General features: G+C 42.7%; 1 protein-coding gene across 1 annotated transcript in view; it reads right to left on the bottom strand.

Moving 5' to 3' along the window:
* Positions 1-18,756, bottom strand: part of CCDC178 (coiled-coil domain containing 178) — a 231,522-nt gene extending 212,766 nt beyond the window's left edge. The window contains exons 1-6 of the mRNA XM_070419519.1: positions 18,693-18,756; positions 17,649-17,720; positions 16,001-16,090; positions 11,135-11,274; positions 2,953-2,975; positions 1,157-1,239 (exon numbers count right to left, since the gene is read on the bottom strand). Coding sequence (XP_070275620.1) covers positions 1,157-1,239; positions 2,953-2,975; positions 11,135-11,274; positions 16,001-16,090; positions 17,649-17,720; positions 18,693-18,756 — 472 coding nt within the window. The remainder of the gene's footprint in view (positions 1-1,156; positions 1,240-2,952; positions 2,976-11,134; positions 11,275-16,000; positions 16,091-17,648; positions 17,721-18,692) is intronic.
* Between the last annotated feature and the right edge of the window lie 306 nt (positions 18,757-19,062).

The raw sequence follows: 19,062 nt of genomic DNA, 5'->3' as shown, positions 1-19,062 counted from the left end.
TACTGTCTTATGTTTTAGAGTCAAATGTACATGTTTATAGTACACATAAGTGCAGTTAATGTAATGAATAGTGTGACTACTCATATTATTTTTTCCTCTCGGCATTTATCATGTGAAAAATTAAGTAATAAGTGAGGTTTTCATCTTCACTACAGACGTAAATAGTGAAAACAGTAGAATCAGAGCTTCACTGTGAATGACAGCTTTGAATAAAATATTCTTGCTTTTTTCGCCAAAACCGGTTTGGCTCAGTGGATAGAGCGTCGACCTGCGGACTGAAAGGTCCTGGGTTCGATTCCGGTCAAGGGCATGTGCCTGAGTTGCGGCACGTCCCCAGTGGGGGGTGTGCAGGAGGCAGCTGATCGATGTTTCTAACTCTCTGTCTCTCTCCCTTCCTCTCTGTAAGAAATCAATAAAATATATTTAAAAAAAATATTCTTGCTTTTAAAAAGTTCAGAGTTTATTAGTTACCGTTCACTTAAGGAAGGTGTTTAACAAATTTCTGTGGTAAGGAGTGGGGAAAAATTAATATAATATCATGAATATATTCAAATACACTTAAGAATTTTAACACACACTTTATCCAGTATATGAATTATTTTAAATTTTGTAAAATATTAATCTTGACAAAAATATTAGTCTTTACACACACACACACACACACACACACACACACACACACACATATATAGTAGATATGTGATGTCCAAGATGGTAGCCATGAACCCCATGTGACTATTTTCACTGATATCTATGTTAAAGTTAAACTGAAAAATTAAATGCCTCCGTCTTGCCAGCCACATTTCCAGTTCTCAGAAACTGATGTTCTACTGGCCAGTGCAGATACAGGAGACTCTGATTCTCACAGGAAGCCCCCCTACACAGAACTGGGACTGTAATTAGCTTCTGGAGCGGTGAGCCGGGATCACACACACTCAGGACCCAGACAAGTACACGGTACACAGTAGTCATTAATGAATATTTGTTGAACAAATGTCTCATCAAATTATATAGGAGGCTCTTTCCTCTCTTACACACTCATAAGAATTATAAAGCTGTTAAACGTTATGAAATGAAAATGAGAACTATATGAAATAAAAAGTCAGTGAGCTTTCGAATGCAGCTGCGCGGATCTAAGTGTGCGGTCCAGCTTCACCTCTCTCTTCCTTGGGTTTGACCTCTTTGCCGGGCTTAGCGACTTTCCTGTCTTTTTCCAGGTCCTCTGGGGCGGCCCTGCGCCTGTGGAATGGGGGACAGGGAACCAATGACTCCAGGAGGGCAGTGCTCCAATTTCGTAAAACAAACGTTAGGTGATGCTCTTACATTAAATTGGAAATGTTTGTGGTGAAACTTACTATATACATACTAACTCTACTCTCCTGGAGAGAGTTTAAGGTTTTAGAAAAATGTACAAATTAAAATGTTATTTCTTTTCTAAAAACTCTTTTAGCTAAAGTCCTATATGTTGAATATCGATATATTTCTCATTATCAGTATCACTTCTTGGATCCTCGTCTACGTTTCATTGTATTTAAACAACATATTTTTTTCTCTAAAAAAAGTTATAAGAAAATCAGTATAAATAGCAAAGCAAGGAGTTTTGTTTTTTATTAAATTATCATTTTTCTTATTAAAGAAAGCTGTATACCTGACTACCATTTCCTATCTCTGATGGCTGCATATTACATGTTTCATTGTTATTCTGCAATTTATTTAGGAAAGTCTGTCTATTCTGAGGTCAGAAATATATTCATTATATCTTCCTTCAATTTTAATTTCATTTAAACATTTCTTTTGAAAAAGGTAATGTATTTTTTTCTTGTTTGTTTGCTTTTAAAAATAAAAAAATAATTATCCCAGCATCTATTATTAAATAAATATATAATGCTCTCCCCACTGTTAGCCTCCTTTTATTGGGGTGATTGTTGCTGTTTGTTAGGGGTGGTTGTTATTTAATGATTCTTTTAAACACTTTCCGCAACATCTGCATTCTTTGTCACGTGTGGCCACTACAGGAAGTGTTTCATTAGCGTATTGGTGAGCTTCTGTTTTGCCTGTCAGCTTCCATAGCTAGAGCCAAGAGAGAGAAAAGGTGGGGGAAATGCCTCCCAATCCTCACAGATGGGCTCTGTGCTGGAGGACACCTTCAATGCTTATCCAGGCCGTTTAGCTCTCTTCCTCTTACCATCCGATCTTGCCTAAAGGTTAGCCACAGGTCAAAGGTTAGGGTCTTCTTGGTTCTTGGTTCTCCCCTGCATGTGTCCAGCATTGGTCATCTGTGTGCATTTCTCAATTCTCTGACATATGTGAGAGCTCTGAAAAGCCTCATTTCCTCCCGTACCTCTGCGCTCAGCCTCTTCTTTCCCAGGCAATCTGGTCTGTCCAATGCTGGTCCAACTCTTACCAACAGCCTCATACAGGGGTGGCAAGGATATGCCTTTTAGTGCTTCCAACAAACACTCGCTGGAAGTGGTCAGACAGGTCACGACACTGAACCACAATTCTTCTAGCGGAAGGTCCCTGTCCTGCCCTCTGACACCAGTGCAGGCGGCCTCTTCGGGGCCTCCTCTGACCTGGGGGCTGGAGGAGGCAAGGAGGCAATTGAAAATGCCACTGTGGTCTCCTCATAAAATGCAGCAGACTCTTTCTTCATCAACTTCTTCCATGGTTGTAGTGGTTTTTTACTAGATTATACATTTTGGAAAAAGTTGATTCTGACCAATTTTTAGCAAATTTATAGTTGCTTAGTGGTGGTACGGAGCCCTGGAGATCCCTATTCTGTCATTTTCCATGATATCCTAATTCTTACTTTTTTAAAAAATTATATTTTAGTATCTAATATGAAAAAATCTGCTTTCAATTTTCTGTTCCTTTTGAAATAAAACTCCTCTAAGCAGATTAAGCATCTAAATGTGAACACGAACAAATAAAAGAAGCATGATAGGTTCTTACCATTCTTCCAAAGAAGTTTCAAACTGTCAAAATAAAAGATCTCAATAAAAATCAAATTTTAGACATCTCAGAGAACAATAGCAAACTTAACTTATACTTGAACTCACTGGTAAAATTGTAACTACTCCACTTCACATATCCCATTATATTTCTGTCAAATTATATACTCTGTTGTTTCCCAAACAGTAATAACTTCCACTGCCTACTCTGTACTTTCCTTATTACTCCCGCCTGACTGTTCTCACCTTTCATCATCTGTGTTTCTAAATCTTACACTTTTATCAGGACCAGTTCAAATGCCCCTTATTCCTAAATGACTTTCCACACAATCTGAATCCATGACATCCTTTGAACTTTAATATATCACAAAAGAGTGGAAAACACATAATTTCATGAGTTCACAAACACTCAGTTTTCCATAATATTATCCTTGTCTTTTCTCTCTCCTGGACTATACACTCTTTGGAAGGAGTCTTTTTCTATGATACACTCTAAAAGAACCATGAGCTTTAAGGGGCATAAGTTACTAAAAACACAAGGAATATATATTCTGAATGTTATGGGTTTTGTAGATAACCTCCAATTCAAGATGTTAGATTGGGCATAATCATTACTTCTCTTCAATTCCCATTTCATACCAACATTTCTGGAGAAAAATATATATATATGTCTGTCAATAAAATTATTGGGACATATAATTTAAAAGAACACCCAGAAATAGAAAGTAACCTGATGAGACTGAGAGTGAAGACAGAGCAAAGAAATGTATAGCTCAGAAGACAAGTGGAGGTCCTTTCAGGGGAGATGAGAGGTTTCTCTGGAGAACTCTTGCAGAATTCCCAGGCTGTGAGAATAAACAGGCGGTAGACAGCCAGGCTAATAATAGAAGGGTGGCCTGTGGTGAGATGAGCCGGTATGACTGCTTCCCCCTCAAGAATCCAGACTAGGTGGCTGAGAAGTTGCCTCCTACTTGTTGTTATGAGGACTCTCTCACCACACTGGAGATCTGCCTAAGATGGAAATGTTGTCGAATAAATATGAAAGTTATGGTTCTAGAGAGAAACAAAACAGAGCCCACGGAACTAGCAAATTCTCCCGGAAAACACAAACAGGTGGGAAGGAAAACAAAGGCAGATTTCACCAATAGTGAAGATATCCCAAGATGCTACAAATTCAAATGTAAGCTTATTACATTGAGGTCCTTTACTATGTTATAATCTTACTAGAGGCTCGGTGCACGAAATTCGTGCAAGAGTAGGCCTTCCTTCCTCCGGCTGCCAGCACTGGCTTCCCTCCAGCACCCGGTACCTGTCTTCCCTCTGGCCGCCGCAGGCACCCGGGGCCCAGGCTTCCCTTGCAGCCCCAGCTTTGTCCGGAAGGTTGTCCGGAAGGATGTCTGGTCTAATTAGCATATTACACTTTTATTATTATAGACTAGTGGCCCGGTGCACAAAATTCGTGCATGGGAGGGGGGGTGTGCCTCAGCCTGGCCTGCACTCTCTCCAATCTGGGACCACTTGGGGGATGTATCAGAAATTTGGTCAAGAGGGTCAGATGATTAAGTAGTAGGTTTCAAAATTAAAAACAAATATGAAATGTATAATCAAAGCAAAATTTTCCAATTAGAATTCTGAGCATTTTGACAATCATGTGTTTTGGTCCTTCTCACTGACATCTCAGGGACAGATGTCATAGCACAGTGATAAACAGGCTGGTCTTAGATCTCAGACACACCTGCCTGGAGGATGGTTTTGCCATTGACCGTGAGACCTTGGGGAAAATCAACCTCTGAGGTCATTTCCCTCTCTGCATTTCCTTACAAAGTTTCAATAAAAAGCCAACAAAAGCATGCATATTAAGCCTATGATATAGTATAGTAAGCACTTAATAAAGTTTTATTGTCATTGCTATTGATGATAAGGTTATTTTTGTAAAATATATTATTTATATTTTAAAGAATGATTTCTAAATACAGACAGTCCCCCGACTTAGGATGGTTTGACTTAGTAAATTTTGACTTTATGATGGTACAAAAGTGATACACATTCAGTAGAAACTGTACTTTGAATTTTTCATTTAAATCTTTCTTGGATTAGCCCTAGCTGGTTTGGCTCAGTAGATAGTGCATCGGCCTGCGAACTGAAGAGTCCCAAGTTCAATTCTGGTCTAGGGCACATGCCCGGGTTGCGGGCTCGATCCCCAGTTGGGGGGGATGCAGGAGGCAGCCAATTAATGATTCTCTCTCATCATGGGTGTTTCTCCCTCTCCCTCTCCCTTCCTCTCTGAAATCAATAAAAATATATTTTAAAATAAGTAAGTAAATAAATCTTTTCCTGGATTAGTGATATATGGTAAGAGACTCTCTTGTGGCACAGCGAGCCACAGCTACACAGTCAAGGGGGTAAACAACCAATACTCTACAGCACACCCAGCGTGTTAGAGGACTTTGCCCAACTGTAGTCTAGTATAAGTGTTCTGCACACGTCGAAGGCAGGCTTGGCTAAGCTATAATGTTCAGCAAGGCAGGTGTATTAAATGCATTTATCAGGACGTAACCCCATCAGAGGTCAAGGAGCATCTGTGCTTTCTCTCTATGCCATTCCTTTAAATCATGGCTGCATCTTACTGACTTGAATTGATTAAATAAAAAGTTTCAATTCAGTGGAGATCATTTCAAATTAAATAAAAGTATCTCAAGTCTAATAAAATAAGGTGGCAGAAAAATAAAAGAAAGCCTTCATTTGTATGGGAAGTTATACAGGCTATTATTTCCATCATTTTGGAGTGTTTTCTCATTCTTTGCAAAAATAAATATAGAGAAACATTGTCTGTAGTAACTACTCCGAAGAATTCTCTTTTCAAGATTCAGAACTGCAGTGAAAATGCTATGAGTGGATGCACAAGCGTATGGCAGATGCATTTCTGCTAATCAAGGGCTCTACAGCATTTATCCTGACAGAAAGGAGTCCGCTGTGGCATCAGGAGCAAACAAACTATAATGGTTGATCCAAAAAAGATGGATCTTTCACTCCTATAATGTATTTCATACCCAAAGTAGATGGCCACTTTTAATTACTTACAGCTTTATCTAATAAAAGATTAAAATTACCCTTATTAAAAATACGCAAGCATGATACCAAGAGGAGACACCATATCCATCAGCAGTCGCCCAGCCCTAGAAAACCATCCACCTGTCTTCTGTCTCTACAGACCGGCCTATTTGTGACATTTCTATTAATGGGATCATATAATGTAAGGTCTTTTGTGATTATAGCAATGGTTACACTGCTCTGAAAAATACACTAAAGGCCATTGAATTGTGCACTTTAAAAGGCAAACTTTACAGCATGTAAATTATCTCAATAAAGTAGTGTTTTAAAAATCAAGGGTCTGTAGAGAAACATAACAGACAATTTTGACAAAAGTGAAACTGTTGCAAATTAAATGAAGAGGAAAAGCTGCTTGGCCTTGGGAGGGCATTGCTTTCTCCCTGCCCTTAACCCCACCCCGTCCTATCAAAACTGCACTCATCGAGCCCCCAGGAAAAGCCTAACCTCACCACAGGAAACATCACTGTGGACTGAACAAAGTAAAAGGCGAGAACCTGGGACTTTCAGACTTGGGGGCCTTAGCAGGAGATTTAAATAAACCTGCACTTGGGCAAACACCCCCTTCCCTGTGCTGCCTGCTGGATGCTTCAGGGACCAGTCTGTCTTCCTCGCTGCACAAACTTTCCAAGAGTTGGAGTATGAAAACATGAGGTTTAAAGAATAGAAAGAGATAATTAAACCCATTGCTTGCTTTGACTCCTCACTATAAAATCCACAGTAATCAGATGATCTGCCACTCAAAATAAGGATTATTTGATGGCCCTAGCCAGTTGGGCTCAGAATGTGACCATATTTGGAGACAGAGTCTGTACAGATAATTAAGTGAGTAAGAGGTCACTAGAGTGGGCCCTAATCCAATAGGACTGGTGTCCTTATAAGAAGACATTTAGACAGACAGACAGACACACACACACACACACACACACACCCCATGTGGAGACACAGGGAGAAGGCGGCCACCCGCAAGCCCAGGAAACAGGCCTCCGGAGAAATCAACCCTGCCAACACCTTGATAGCGGGTGCATTTCTAGCCTCAGAACCATGAGAAAAATGTTTCTGTTGCATAAGCCGCCCCTCCTGTGGCCCTTGTTACTGCAGACCTCGCACACTAAGACACAGTAGGTCAGCCCTACTCGGTGTATCTCTGCGGTTAGAGCTTCAGCGGAGGATTGAAGGGTGGAGGGTTCCGTTCTGGTCAAGGACAGGCACCTAGGTTGCAGGCTCAATCCCTGGCCCCAGTCAGTGCAGGCAGCCAATTGATGTGTCTCTCTCATAGTCATGTTTCTCTCTCTGTCTCTCCTCCTCCTGTTCACTCTCTCTAAAACAGTGGTTCTCAACCTTCCTAATGCGCGACCCTTTAATACAGTTCCTCATGTTGTGGTGACCCCTAATTTCATTGGTACAAATTGAACATAATTAAAGCATAGTGATTAATCACAAAAACAGTATGTAATTATATATGTATTTTCCGATGGTCTTAGGCGACCCCAGTGAAAGAGTCGTTCGATCCCCAAAGGGGTCGCGACCCACAGGTTGAGAACCGCAGCTCTAAAAGAATCAATGGAAAATATCTTCGGATGAGGATTAACAACAACAAAAAGAATTATTTTGTGCAGCTCCTGATGGGGGGTACAATGGGAGTTGGGGCCAGGGCTCTGGCTGGACATCACCAGTTGTTTTCCTCGGCCTTGCTTTGCCTCTGCACATGCAGTCCCACTGGAACGTGGAGAAGGAGGGAGCCCCTGTCCCCCAGCACTCAGCAGGGACAAGGCAGTGCCTGGGGTTGTAGGCAATGAATGAATAAAATGAAAAAGGTTAATCTCCTCTGCAAGGTACTCTCTGTTGACAACTTTAATTGGGTAGATGTTTTCAAGTGATAAAAAATGTTGAGGAGAAATGCCTTTTCCCTGCATTTCATTCAGGCATTCTGGGATCACTAAAATGTGCCCAGACACACACAGAACTTCAGTATTTCCTGCAGGATAATTATTCATTTTAAACATTTCTTACACAAGTCATCTATTTTACTTGAAATTAGGAATAGGCTCAGGTTAGCTGATTTTGAGTCATTATCTATAGGAAAATGCACATTAGAATTCCATAAGAATTCATGTGTTTGCCTTTTTGGAAATAAAGCTTTTATTTATCAAAAATTCACAAGCTATTTTTTAAATATTTCTTTCAAGCCCGGTTTCCTTCATTTACTTTAATTTAAAATTCTCAAGAAAGGATATGAATGTAAAGTTGTCTAACTAATATTACCAAAATTTCATTTCTGCAAAAAATAATGGGAACTTCTTTTCTCATTGTAGTAGGTTAGTCAGAAAAAACATCATCTTTAAAGAAGATAGGTAGCTACCAGTTCATCCTCAAAATATAGATAACTAAACATCTAATCAATAGTTGTGGTGACCTAAACAAGAATCTATAATAATAAAAGCATAATATGCTAATTAGAACGGACAGCCAAATGACCTTCTGGACGAAGCCGGGCTGTGAGGGCCGAGGCAAGCTGCCATGGCTGCAAGGGACAAGGCCCTTTCACGAATTTCGTGCATCGGGCCATTAGTATAGCATAAGAAACTTAAGTAAACTTACTCTATTGACATCAGCAAATCTACCAAATATAGAGTCAATAATAAAACAAACTATTTTTAAATTAAAAAAATAGAAAGTCTATAATAGGTCGTAAAATTTTGAAAAGATTATGAGCATTTACTTCACAATAAGTTACATGCAGTTTAGATGTATATCATATTTTCTACTTGTAGACACATTACGTTATTATCACAGTTTTTGTCTAGAAGTGTGTTTTTCTGACATTATTATTCTGTGTATTTCATGTTGTCAAAATGCCAACTGACACTCTATGTTTATGAGAATTAAGACCTTTTTCAGCCCTTTTGGGTCATAAAACAGAGGCTGAAATGGGCTTCGGAGTCAGATGGAACTCAGTGCAAATTTCAACTCTAATGCTTACTACCTGTGACGTGACATATAAATTACTTGATTTGTCTAATTCTTAGAATTTTCACCAGTAAAGTAGGATTCCTATAAAGGATAAACACAAAAATATACATATTTACTAAGTGCCTAAAGAATAGCCGATATTTGGTAAATGGTAGCTCTTACTATAGCAGATAGATGGGTGCCTCAGGTGTGTCTAGAAAAGAAAGGCTCTGCTTCAGGTCCCCATTTATTTTTTTCATTCAAAAGACATGTACTGGGTGCCTGCTCTCTATTAGGCTCTTGGGTGGACAAATGAAGGCAGCACTAACAAAGAAGCAGCAGAAATCATGTAACACTGATGCAGGGTGATATAAATAGTACTACAGAAATAACAATAGCTAATGCATATTGGATGCATGTTGTATGCTGGCACTTTTAACACAGCCTCTCCATTTCCCTGAAGGTCACAGCATGTCCTATCCTAATAGAGGCAATATGCAAATTGACCATCACTCCAACACACAAGATGGCCACCCCCATGTGGACACAAGATGGCCGACAGGGGAGGGCAATTGTGGGCAATCAGGCCAGCAGGGGAGGGCAGTTGGGGGGGACCCAGGCTTTCAGGGTAGGGAAGTTGGGGGGGACCCAGGCCTTCAGGGTAGGGAAGTTTGGGGGGACCAGGCCTGCAGGGGAGGGCAGTTGGGGGCAACCAGGCTGGCAGGGGAGGGCAGTTAGGAGTGATCAGGCTTGCAGGGGAGGACAGCTGGGGGTGACCAGGCCTGCAGGGGAGGGAAGCTAGGGGTGACCAGGCCGGCAGGGGACGGGAGTTAGGGGCAACCAGGCCTGCAGGGGAGGGCAGTTGGGGGTGACCAGGCCTGCAGGGGAGGGCAGTTGGGGGTGACCAGGCTTGCAGGGGAGGGCAGTTAGGGGGGACCAGGCCTGCAGGGGAGAGAAGTTGGGGACAACCAGGCCTGCAGGGAACCAGGCCTGCAGGGGAGGACAGTTATGGGTGACCAGGCCAGCAGGGGAGGGCAGTTAGGGGCAATTGGGCCAGCAGGGGAGCAGTTAGGCATCAATCAGGCTGGCAGGGGAGTGGTTAGGGGGTGATCAGGCTGGCAGGCAGAAGTGGTTAGGGGCAATCAGGCAGGCATGCAGGCGAGAGGTTGGGAGCCAGCATCCCTGGATTGTGAGAGGGATGTACAACTGTCCACCAGGATCGGGCCTAAATGGGCAGTTGGAGATCACTCGGGTGGTCCCAGATTGGAGAGGGTGCAGGCTGGGCTGAGGGACACCCCCCACCCCGTGCACGAATTTTGTGCACCGGGCCTCTAGTGTAGTTATAAAGCCTGAGATTTTAACAAATGCACTATAATGCTTTTCTTGCAGGCAACCAAACCCTAGACCGAGCATCACAGGTGGCCGACCAGAACCTTCTCAGAGCGATCCTGTAACAGCGGTGAAGGAAGAGAGGAAGCACAGGTCTCTGCTCTCTGGCAAACTTACCCTCCCAGGTGAACACACTACTTATGCATTAATTGCTTAGAAATATAATCTTTAGAAGAGTGTGAGAATGTTTTTATCATTTCTAAATCACCCTTTGAAAATAATTGAATGTTCAGCAGTTTCAAGACTGAACTCCCTTCAGAATAATAAAGGCAAACTAACAGGTTAAAAAGACAAAGAAGGAATAATTATATTCTGTTTAACAGACCTATTAGGTATTTCTTTAGAACAAAATAACTCATTAAAAAGGGCACACTGTCCTTTCATACACCAGTGTCCTCGTCTAATCATCTAATCAGTTTAGTGTCCCCCAAAAAAGAATGTAAATACTATTTAATTTACTAGTCAAGTTGGCTTATGGAAATTACTACTTAGCATGATTGCCTTCGGATAAAGAAGAAACAGGTAGGGGGAGGAATCTATTTAATGAGGTTGTTTCACCCATCTGAAGTGAGACTATCAAAATCATGTCCAGATTAGAAAATTAGACCGCTAAGCGAAGGTTCTAGAAACTATTTCAACTTTCATAAAAAACAACTCCTTGGGTTCTTTAGCTAACATACCTTTGTATGCTTTACAGCACTTGCAACAGTGTTAGCACTTTAAATGTCACTTACCTGTTTCAAATGTCCCTCTATTTTAGACTCCACATCTTCAATGTGTGAAATCATTTTGTTGACACATGGTGATGGAATATTTACTAAAGAACAGCTGTGACGCCGAGATGGGTAACCAAAGTAAATGCCTTCGTACACCCCTAAAGATAAAGCAGGCAGTGGAAGTTACTCATCAGTTATACACAGTGTAGTAACCTTGATGTTGAGAACATGCAAAAATATTCAGCTTTATTAAAACTAATACTCAAAGCTTTAACAACTAGGTAGATAAATATGTCACAATTACAGAATGAACCTCCTAAAATTTTGAAATCTAAAAAAAATCATATATGACTTAAAATGTAAGAAATAAAAAGGATTCTAAGAAGCGAGAATACATTTTCAAACTTAAGTTTAAGTGTTTCATAGCATTATGAACTAACTATGGTGGGGGAGGGGGGGCGAAGTAAAGAAAAAAAGGCAGAAAACAGTAATTCATTTGTTTCTAAATAAATTCTAAATCAATTTTAAAAATGACTTTGAAATACATTTTAAATTCTCCCTTCAAAGTGATTCCACTTCTTCCAATGCAAATAATATCCATCCACTCATATATTGAAGGACTTCTTCCTTAAATCCAGCATTAGTTTTTCTTGCTGCAAAAAATAAAACAAAGTCCCCTTCATCCTCATAATAACCTCATTTTCTACCTTCCATTTCTGAAAACTGGAGTCTCTTACAGAGAGTGACTGCTGTCCTCGCCAGAGCATGCAAGTTGTGCTCATCATCAAATCCGCTCAGTCTCATATGCCTCAGTGCCTCTAATCCTGGCATGTCCGGCATCATGTGAAGGCTGCAGAAGCACAGCAAAGCTGTCCATGAAACTCCACCAAAGTGCTTACTTGCAGTCCTTTTGTGCTTAAGGACTCTACTAGGCTGGATTATAGCTGCTCATCTTAAAGGATTATAGTTACTGATCTTAAATGCAAGACACAAAATAGGGTCGGTGCCTCAATGAGAAGCGTGTGATGACCTCATTTCAATTGACCTTGAGAAACACAGAGGTAATGCTACTGCCTACTGACTGTGCCTTTTGTTTCAATGCCAGCCTACAGAGTTGTCCATAATTTAGGTATCTCCATTGCAACTGCAGTCTTTTAAACGCAGTCTCCTAATCTCCTCCTCCAAAAGGACAACTTCTATGGACATATATACATTTCCTTGATTTCATAAGCGAGGGAACTAAGGCTGAGAGAAGTTATAAAACATGTCAAATTCCACACAACTGACAGGCGGGAGAGCTGGTACCTGAACTCTATCTCCCTGGCTATGGAATATAAGCTCTACTACGAGGGCTGTTTTCTTATTTTTAAAAATGTGGCAAAGAGAAGCAGTCCTATAAACATATTTCAGGGCATCTCAAATGCTTCACATCTCACTTGTTTTTGAATGTTCCTTCAAGATACCAGTTTACTTTGGCATACTGAACACATATACTTGCTGTGACTATTTCCCACGTGTTCTATTACATATTTCCTCTTTAGTTCATACACAGAGAAATGTATACTTTCATCTCTGTAATAGTCAAAGGACCAAGTATCTGGATAAGGGCATGTTGCCCTTCCTTCTAGAAATAAGAAGATTTTAATAGACATTTAACAACTAGGCAGTTGTCCTTACACTCAAAACATTTGCTTTGCTTTATTAAATGGGGGGAAAACAAGGATGGTAATGACTCATTTAACATTTTTCTGCAGGTGCCACTTTCAACCCATTGTGTGATTACTAATTGATTTCCATAGCACCCTTATGGCTTGGTGTTAACATCGTACATGTAGTACAGTGTGGAGTGTAAGATACTATGAGTTACATTTTGCATTGAAATTCTGGGAAAGACTTGGCATCATAAGCAGCACGAGACAGAACCAGGATTCTAGAGTTCTTCTGACTGGTTTTATCCTAACGTATGCATGGCATTGGTTAAACCTCTGCTCGGCTTTGCTTTTTCATTTTTCCCACCTTAAAGAGGCGCCTCCATCACTGAACTAGGTGTCCACGTTCATTTTTTTCCACTTGACTGATAATTAACTCTGCTTCCTAAGCTAAAACTACTCAATCTCTAACCCGAGATTTCTCATTTAATAAGTGAATGGGTTGGTAGGGTGCCATATAAAATATTTTTCACCTAAAATCCCATGATGCAAAGAGAATTAATGGTCTTAGTCAAACGTTAATTGACAGAGCTGCTCCTGGTGAAGGCCGTGCACAGGTGGCCAGGGTGGTCAAAGAACTCGGCTCAAGCAGGACCCTCATCCTCTCTAACCATCTGCCCAACCCCAATGTTCGTGCTCAGCGTCAGTGTATAAGCGGACAGATCCTCCTGGATCTGGGCCAGAGCTGAGGTTTGTGGAGACTCTGCAACAAGAAACTTCCATTTGAGAGAAAATATGGACTGGCTGGTTGCGTTGTAAAAATACTATGTTCATGAACTGTCAACTCTCCTTGCTCAGTGACATGGGTGTGTACATGATTTATTCACCCAGCCATAATAACTACCATGCATCTGGAATTTTAGAATGGTAAAACTCAAACCCTATAAGTGGATATGGGGAATGGGTAGAATGAGACTCACTACAGAGGGCATGAATGAACTTTCTGGAAAAATGGAAGACTCTAGCCAGGCCCGTGTGGCTCAGGGATTGAGCGTCGACCTATAAACCAGGTGGACAGGGTTCCATTCCTGGTTAGGGCACATGCCCGGGTTGGGTTGCAGGCTCGATCCTCAGTGTGGGGTGTGCAGGAGGCAGCCAATTAATGATTCTCTCTCATCACTGATGTTTCTCTCTCTCTTCCTTTCCCTTCCTCTCTGAAATCAATAAAAATATATTTTAAAAAATGGAAGATTCCATATCCTGTTTAAGATAACGGTAAAATAAATCTGTATATTTGTCAAAAGTCACTGACTTGCAGACTTGAAATGAGTGAACTATATTGTACTTAAAATTTACCTCAATAAATTTGTTTTATAACAAAAAAAAATCACTCACCAGATCTTAGTAACACCATCCAATAACCTCCTATCATTCCCCATCTCTTTTAACTCTTTATACTCCAGAACAGAGTAGACACACTTCCCTGAAATGCTCTTCTTCGATCGCTTTCTCTCACTTCATTGCCTATTTCTCCTCGTAGGCATGAGTCTTGGTAAGAAATAACTTTCTCTCTTAGTTCTCTCCTCTAAGTGCTTAACCCCCAACTAAACATCTTTAGACTTATCTTTACCCTGAACTCCATGTCAAAATGTACATATCCTTCCTAGAGCCTGACCCTACACTGAGTGGAGAAAAGGAAAGGTGGGACCTGCGGGATCCTTTGCAGGATGGGAGGATGACGTTAGAATTAGAATGTACCCATGGAGTTGCTATACCACAAATAAGGAAATACAGAAATTCATGACAACAGTAAACTGCATGCCAAAGCCAGAAAGGCTACAGAGGAAAAGAAACACATTGATATCCTCAGACATAGAGCTGGACAAGATAAGGGATTCATGCAGAGAGCTCTGCCGGAGGGGCCTGGTACATCCCAAGCAGAGAGAATGGTACCCGACTCAGAGCAGATAATCAGGAATGATTTGGCAAGTAAAGCTATGATGAGAGACTAAAGATATACCAAGATGAAACTTTTGATGACAGGTCTACCTCCACTCTACTTGGTATTAAACATTTGGACTTTTTCAAGGCCAACAAGCCAAAGGGTGTTGTGAAGAGACAAACCCATTTGCAAAGCCGGTATTTCTGAAACTAAACTCATTTTCATGCCACTCAACCTCATTTCCTTTCTTGCATCTCTGTTCCCATTATCAAAGTGTGTAATAGTTAAATCATTGCGGAATCCTCTTTTCATTCAAGTTCCTATGTTATTATCAAATCTTGTTCCTTTATAATGTCTCTTTAATCCCCAGCTTTCATAGCCATTGATCCTTCATAAATGAAGCCTTATTACCTTAAGCCTGGACTGTAATGAAAAGGTAATCAGTCTCCTCATATCCTCCTATAACCGAATCATTCTGCAAAGCAGACTAATATTTCCAAGCATAGTTATGTAACGCCTCTACTTAAACATATCTAGGCCTAGAGACTGAGAAATAAAGTTCACGCTCTTGAGCCTGAAACTCAAATGCTTCTTGACTGTACCTCAATCATTTCTAGCTTTATTTTAAGGGATTACTTTTACACTTCTCAATCTTCCTGATGCTGTAGTCAAAGTAATATATTTGTTCCATATTTTGTAGGTAAAGAATCAAAATGGCAACTTATTCCATTTTATCCTGTCAAACTGAAGATGTCCAGAGCAGACATTTACTAATCAAGATTGAAAGTTTTTGATATCAAGTTCTCCACCAGACTGACCGAAGATATAATTATGAACCCCTGTACATCAAATGTGCACATTCATCATTACTTTCCACATATCAGCAACACTTTCAGAGATGTTTTATGGATTCCCACTGAACAATTTTTAATTCTGGATTTCACACCTTGAAAACATCAGTCCTCATTCTTCTTCTAAAAGACATATCCTCATTAAACTGGAAGTTTCTAGCACCTGCCAGTCATGGCACAAGCAATAAAGAAAATGTTTAATTTAAAAATTCATACATTTGTGAAATTATAAACAATTAATATAAATAAGTTTGCAATTAACAATATGTAATTAATAAAATAAATTATAATATTGTATTCTTAATATTGTATATAATTAATTTGTTAACTATTAATTGATACTTAGGGTTTATTGCTCAATAAAACATAATATTGATATCAAAAACTAATCAGTGACTATAAATATAGTTTACATAGATTACAATTTACATTCAGTCCTCACCTTCAGTATTTGTCCTTTTATCTTCATGACAAATCTCAACAGCTTCCTTAGGGGCACCAAATGGAACCAATGCTTGTGATGTGGCATTATCTTTTTGAAAGGAAAGAAAAAGTTCAGAGAGCAGTTAATATACATTTTTAAAATAATTAAATACTATTAAGAAAGTGAAACTACAACTGTCACTATAGGCAAAAACATTTGCACATCATATCTATATATATAAAAGCCTAAGCAACCATTCGACCAGTAGCTATGACGCTCACTGACCACCAAGGGGCAGACACTCAATGCATAGGCATGGAAACATGGAACAGACTGATGAATCTCAGAGAGGAGGGGGGACGAGGGAGGGTGGGAAGAGATTAACCAAAGATCTTATATGCATACTACAGGCCCGGTGCACAGATTCGTGCATGGGTGGGGTCTCTCTGCCTGGCCTGCGGGGACTGGGCCAGAACCGGCTCTCCAACATCCCCACGAGGGGTCCCAGATTGTGAGAGGGTGCAGGCCAGGCTGAGGGAGCCCACCAGTTCACAAATCCATGCACTGGGCCTCTAGTATTTCATAAAAGCCTGAAGTTTCTGGAACATATAAAGAATTCTTACAACTGAACAATAAAAAAGACAAATAACTCAATTTTAAGATAGGCAAAAGATGTGAATATACATTTCTCAAAAGATATACAAATGGCTAGTGAGTACATTTAAATATCCCCATCATGGACAGACCTTGAGAATATCATGTCAAGCCAAATAAGTCAGACAGAAAAAGTTAAGAACCCTTTGATCTCATCCACATGTGGGATATAAAACGGAAAGTAACAAATGAACAAACAAGAAAAACAAGAACTCACAGGCACAGACAACGGGATGGTGGTCGCCAGGCAGGAAGGGAGGGGTTGTGGAGGGTAAAATGATCAAATATGTGTCGATGGAAGATGATTTGACTTTGGGTTATGGGTGCACAATGCAATATAAAGGTCATGTATCATAGGAATGTACACTTGAAATCTATATATTTGTGTTAAGCCATGTCAGCCCAACAAATTTAATAAGAAGAAAAATAAAAGATTCTTATCATCATTAGTAATTAGGGAAATGCAAATCAAAGCCACAATGAGATGCCACCTCCCACCCACTAAGATGGCCATCATGTTATTTTCAAAAGGCGAAAACAGAATTTAACAAGTGTTGCCAAGGATGTGGAAAAACTAGAATCCTCAGATATTGCTATTTGGAATGTAAACTATTGCAGATGCTTTGAGAAAAATTTGGCAACTACAAAGTTAAACATCAAGTTACGAAACGACCCAGCAATTCCCGTCCTGAGTGTATACCTAGCAGAAATGAAAACAGATGCCCACATAAGAAGCTGTGGATTTTCATAACTTGGATTTTCATAATGTTATGCCTAACAGCCCTAAAATGGAAATGACCCAAACATCCACCTATCGATGAATGTAGACACAACACGTAGACTATTTGTGCAAAGGAATAGTATTCATCCACGTAAAGGCACCTTGACAAAATTCTAGTTTAAAAGAAGACGGGCACACAAAGCCAACCGCTTTGTGAATTCATTTATATGAAATGTCCCAACTGGTGCCCCATCCTGCCTCGCACACCTGCCGCCAGGGCACTTCTGTTACCTCTGAAATGTTGAAATAAATATGGAAAGAAGCGGCATCGGTGTCTATGCTGAGCGATGGCACAGAGAGGACCTCAGACACCTGCCAGGTGGGCATCCCTGTCTGGGCAGTGTCACGAGGTTTGAGCCGAGGGCAAGACTTTGTAGCTGTGGCTGCGGTGGGCCAAGTGGGCTGCTGCCCTGCTGCCCCACTCCTGCCCTGCTGCCCTCCTGCCCTGCTGCCCTCCTGCCCCCCTCCTGCCCTGCTGCCCTCCTGCCCCCCTCCTGCCCTGCTGCCCTCCGGCCCTGCTGCCCTCCTGCCCCCCTCCTGCCCTGCTGCCCTCCTTCCCCCTCCTGCCCTCCTGCCCTGCACCCCTCCTGCCCTGCTGCCCTCCTGCCCTGCACCCCTCCTGCCCTCCTGCTCCCCTCTTGCCCTCCTGCCTTGCCCCCCTCCTGCCCTCCTGCCCTGCCCCCCTCCTGCTCTCCTTCCCCCTCCTGCCCTCCTGCCCTGCCCCCCTCCTGCTCTCCTTCCCCCTCCTGCCCTCCTGCCCTGCCCCCCTCCTGCTCTCCTTCCCCCTCCTGCCCTGCCCCCCTCCTGCTCTCCTTCCCCCTCCTGCCCTCCTGCCCTGCTGCCCTCCTGCCCTGCTGCCCTCCTGCCCTGCCCCCCTCCTGCTCTCCTTCCCCCTCCTGCCCTCCTGCCCTGCTCCCCTCCTGCCCTCCTGCCCTGCACCCCTCCTGCCCTGCTCCCCTCCTGCCCTCCTGCCCTGCACCCCTCCTGCCCTGCTGCCCTCCTGCCCTGATGCCCTCCTGCCCTGCTGCCCTCCTGCCCTGCTCCCCTCCTGCCCTCCTGCCCTGCACCCCTCCTGCCCTGCACCCCTCCTGCCCTGCTGCCCTGCACCCCTCCTGCCCTCCTGCCCTGCTCCCCTCCTGCCCTCCTGCCCTGCACCCCTCCTGCCCTCCTGCCCTGCACCCCTCCTGCCCTCCTGCCCTGCACCCCTCCTGCCCTGATGCCCTCCTGCCCTGATGCCCTCCTGCCCTCCTGCCCCGGGCGGTGCCGCCTTCAGACCTGCAGGCTCCGCAGTCCCTGCTGCGGCCTGTCCTGGCGGCCGGTGGTCCGGTCCTCCGGGCATAGTCCGCCAGCATCAGCCCCAGGGAGGCCTGAAGGTCCCGGTGGGCCCTGGGGCCGCAGTGGCGCCCAAGGGCAGGTCCGCCCTCCCCGCACACATGGGGTGCGGGCCCTGCACCCCCGCCAGGCAGGTGGGCCCCACAGTCGGTGCGGGCGGCCGGGCTCGCGTGGCGGGGCCACGGGCAGATCGGGAGCCACTGCCACGTGCGCAGCGTCACCGCAGGGAGGTCTCCGCGCATGCGCGCTGGCAGGACAGGCTCTTCCGCACAGCGCCCCCCCCCCCAGCCCCCCCCCCCCCCGCCCCAGGCCT

This window comes from Myotis yumanensis, unplaced genomic scaffold (assembly GCF_028538775.1).
Source record: "Myotis yumanensis isolate MYYU_CA2020_CCGP unplaced genomic scaffold, mMyoYum1.0.hap1 SCAF_7, whole genome shotgun sequence".
NCBI lineage: Eukaryota > Metazoa > Chordata > Mammalia > Chiroptera > Vespertilionidae > Myotis > Myotis yumanensis.
Note: the sequence above shows the minus strand (reverse complement) of the source record. Positions and strands in the feature narration are given on the sequence as shown.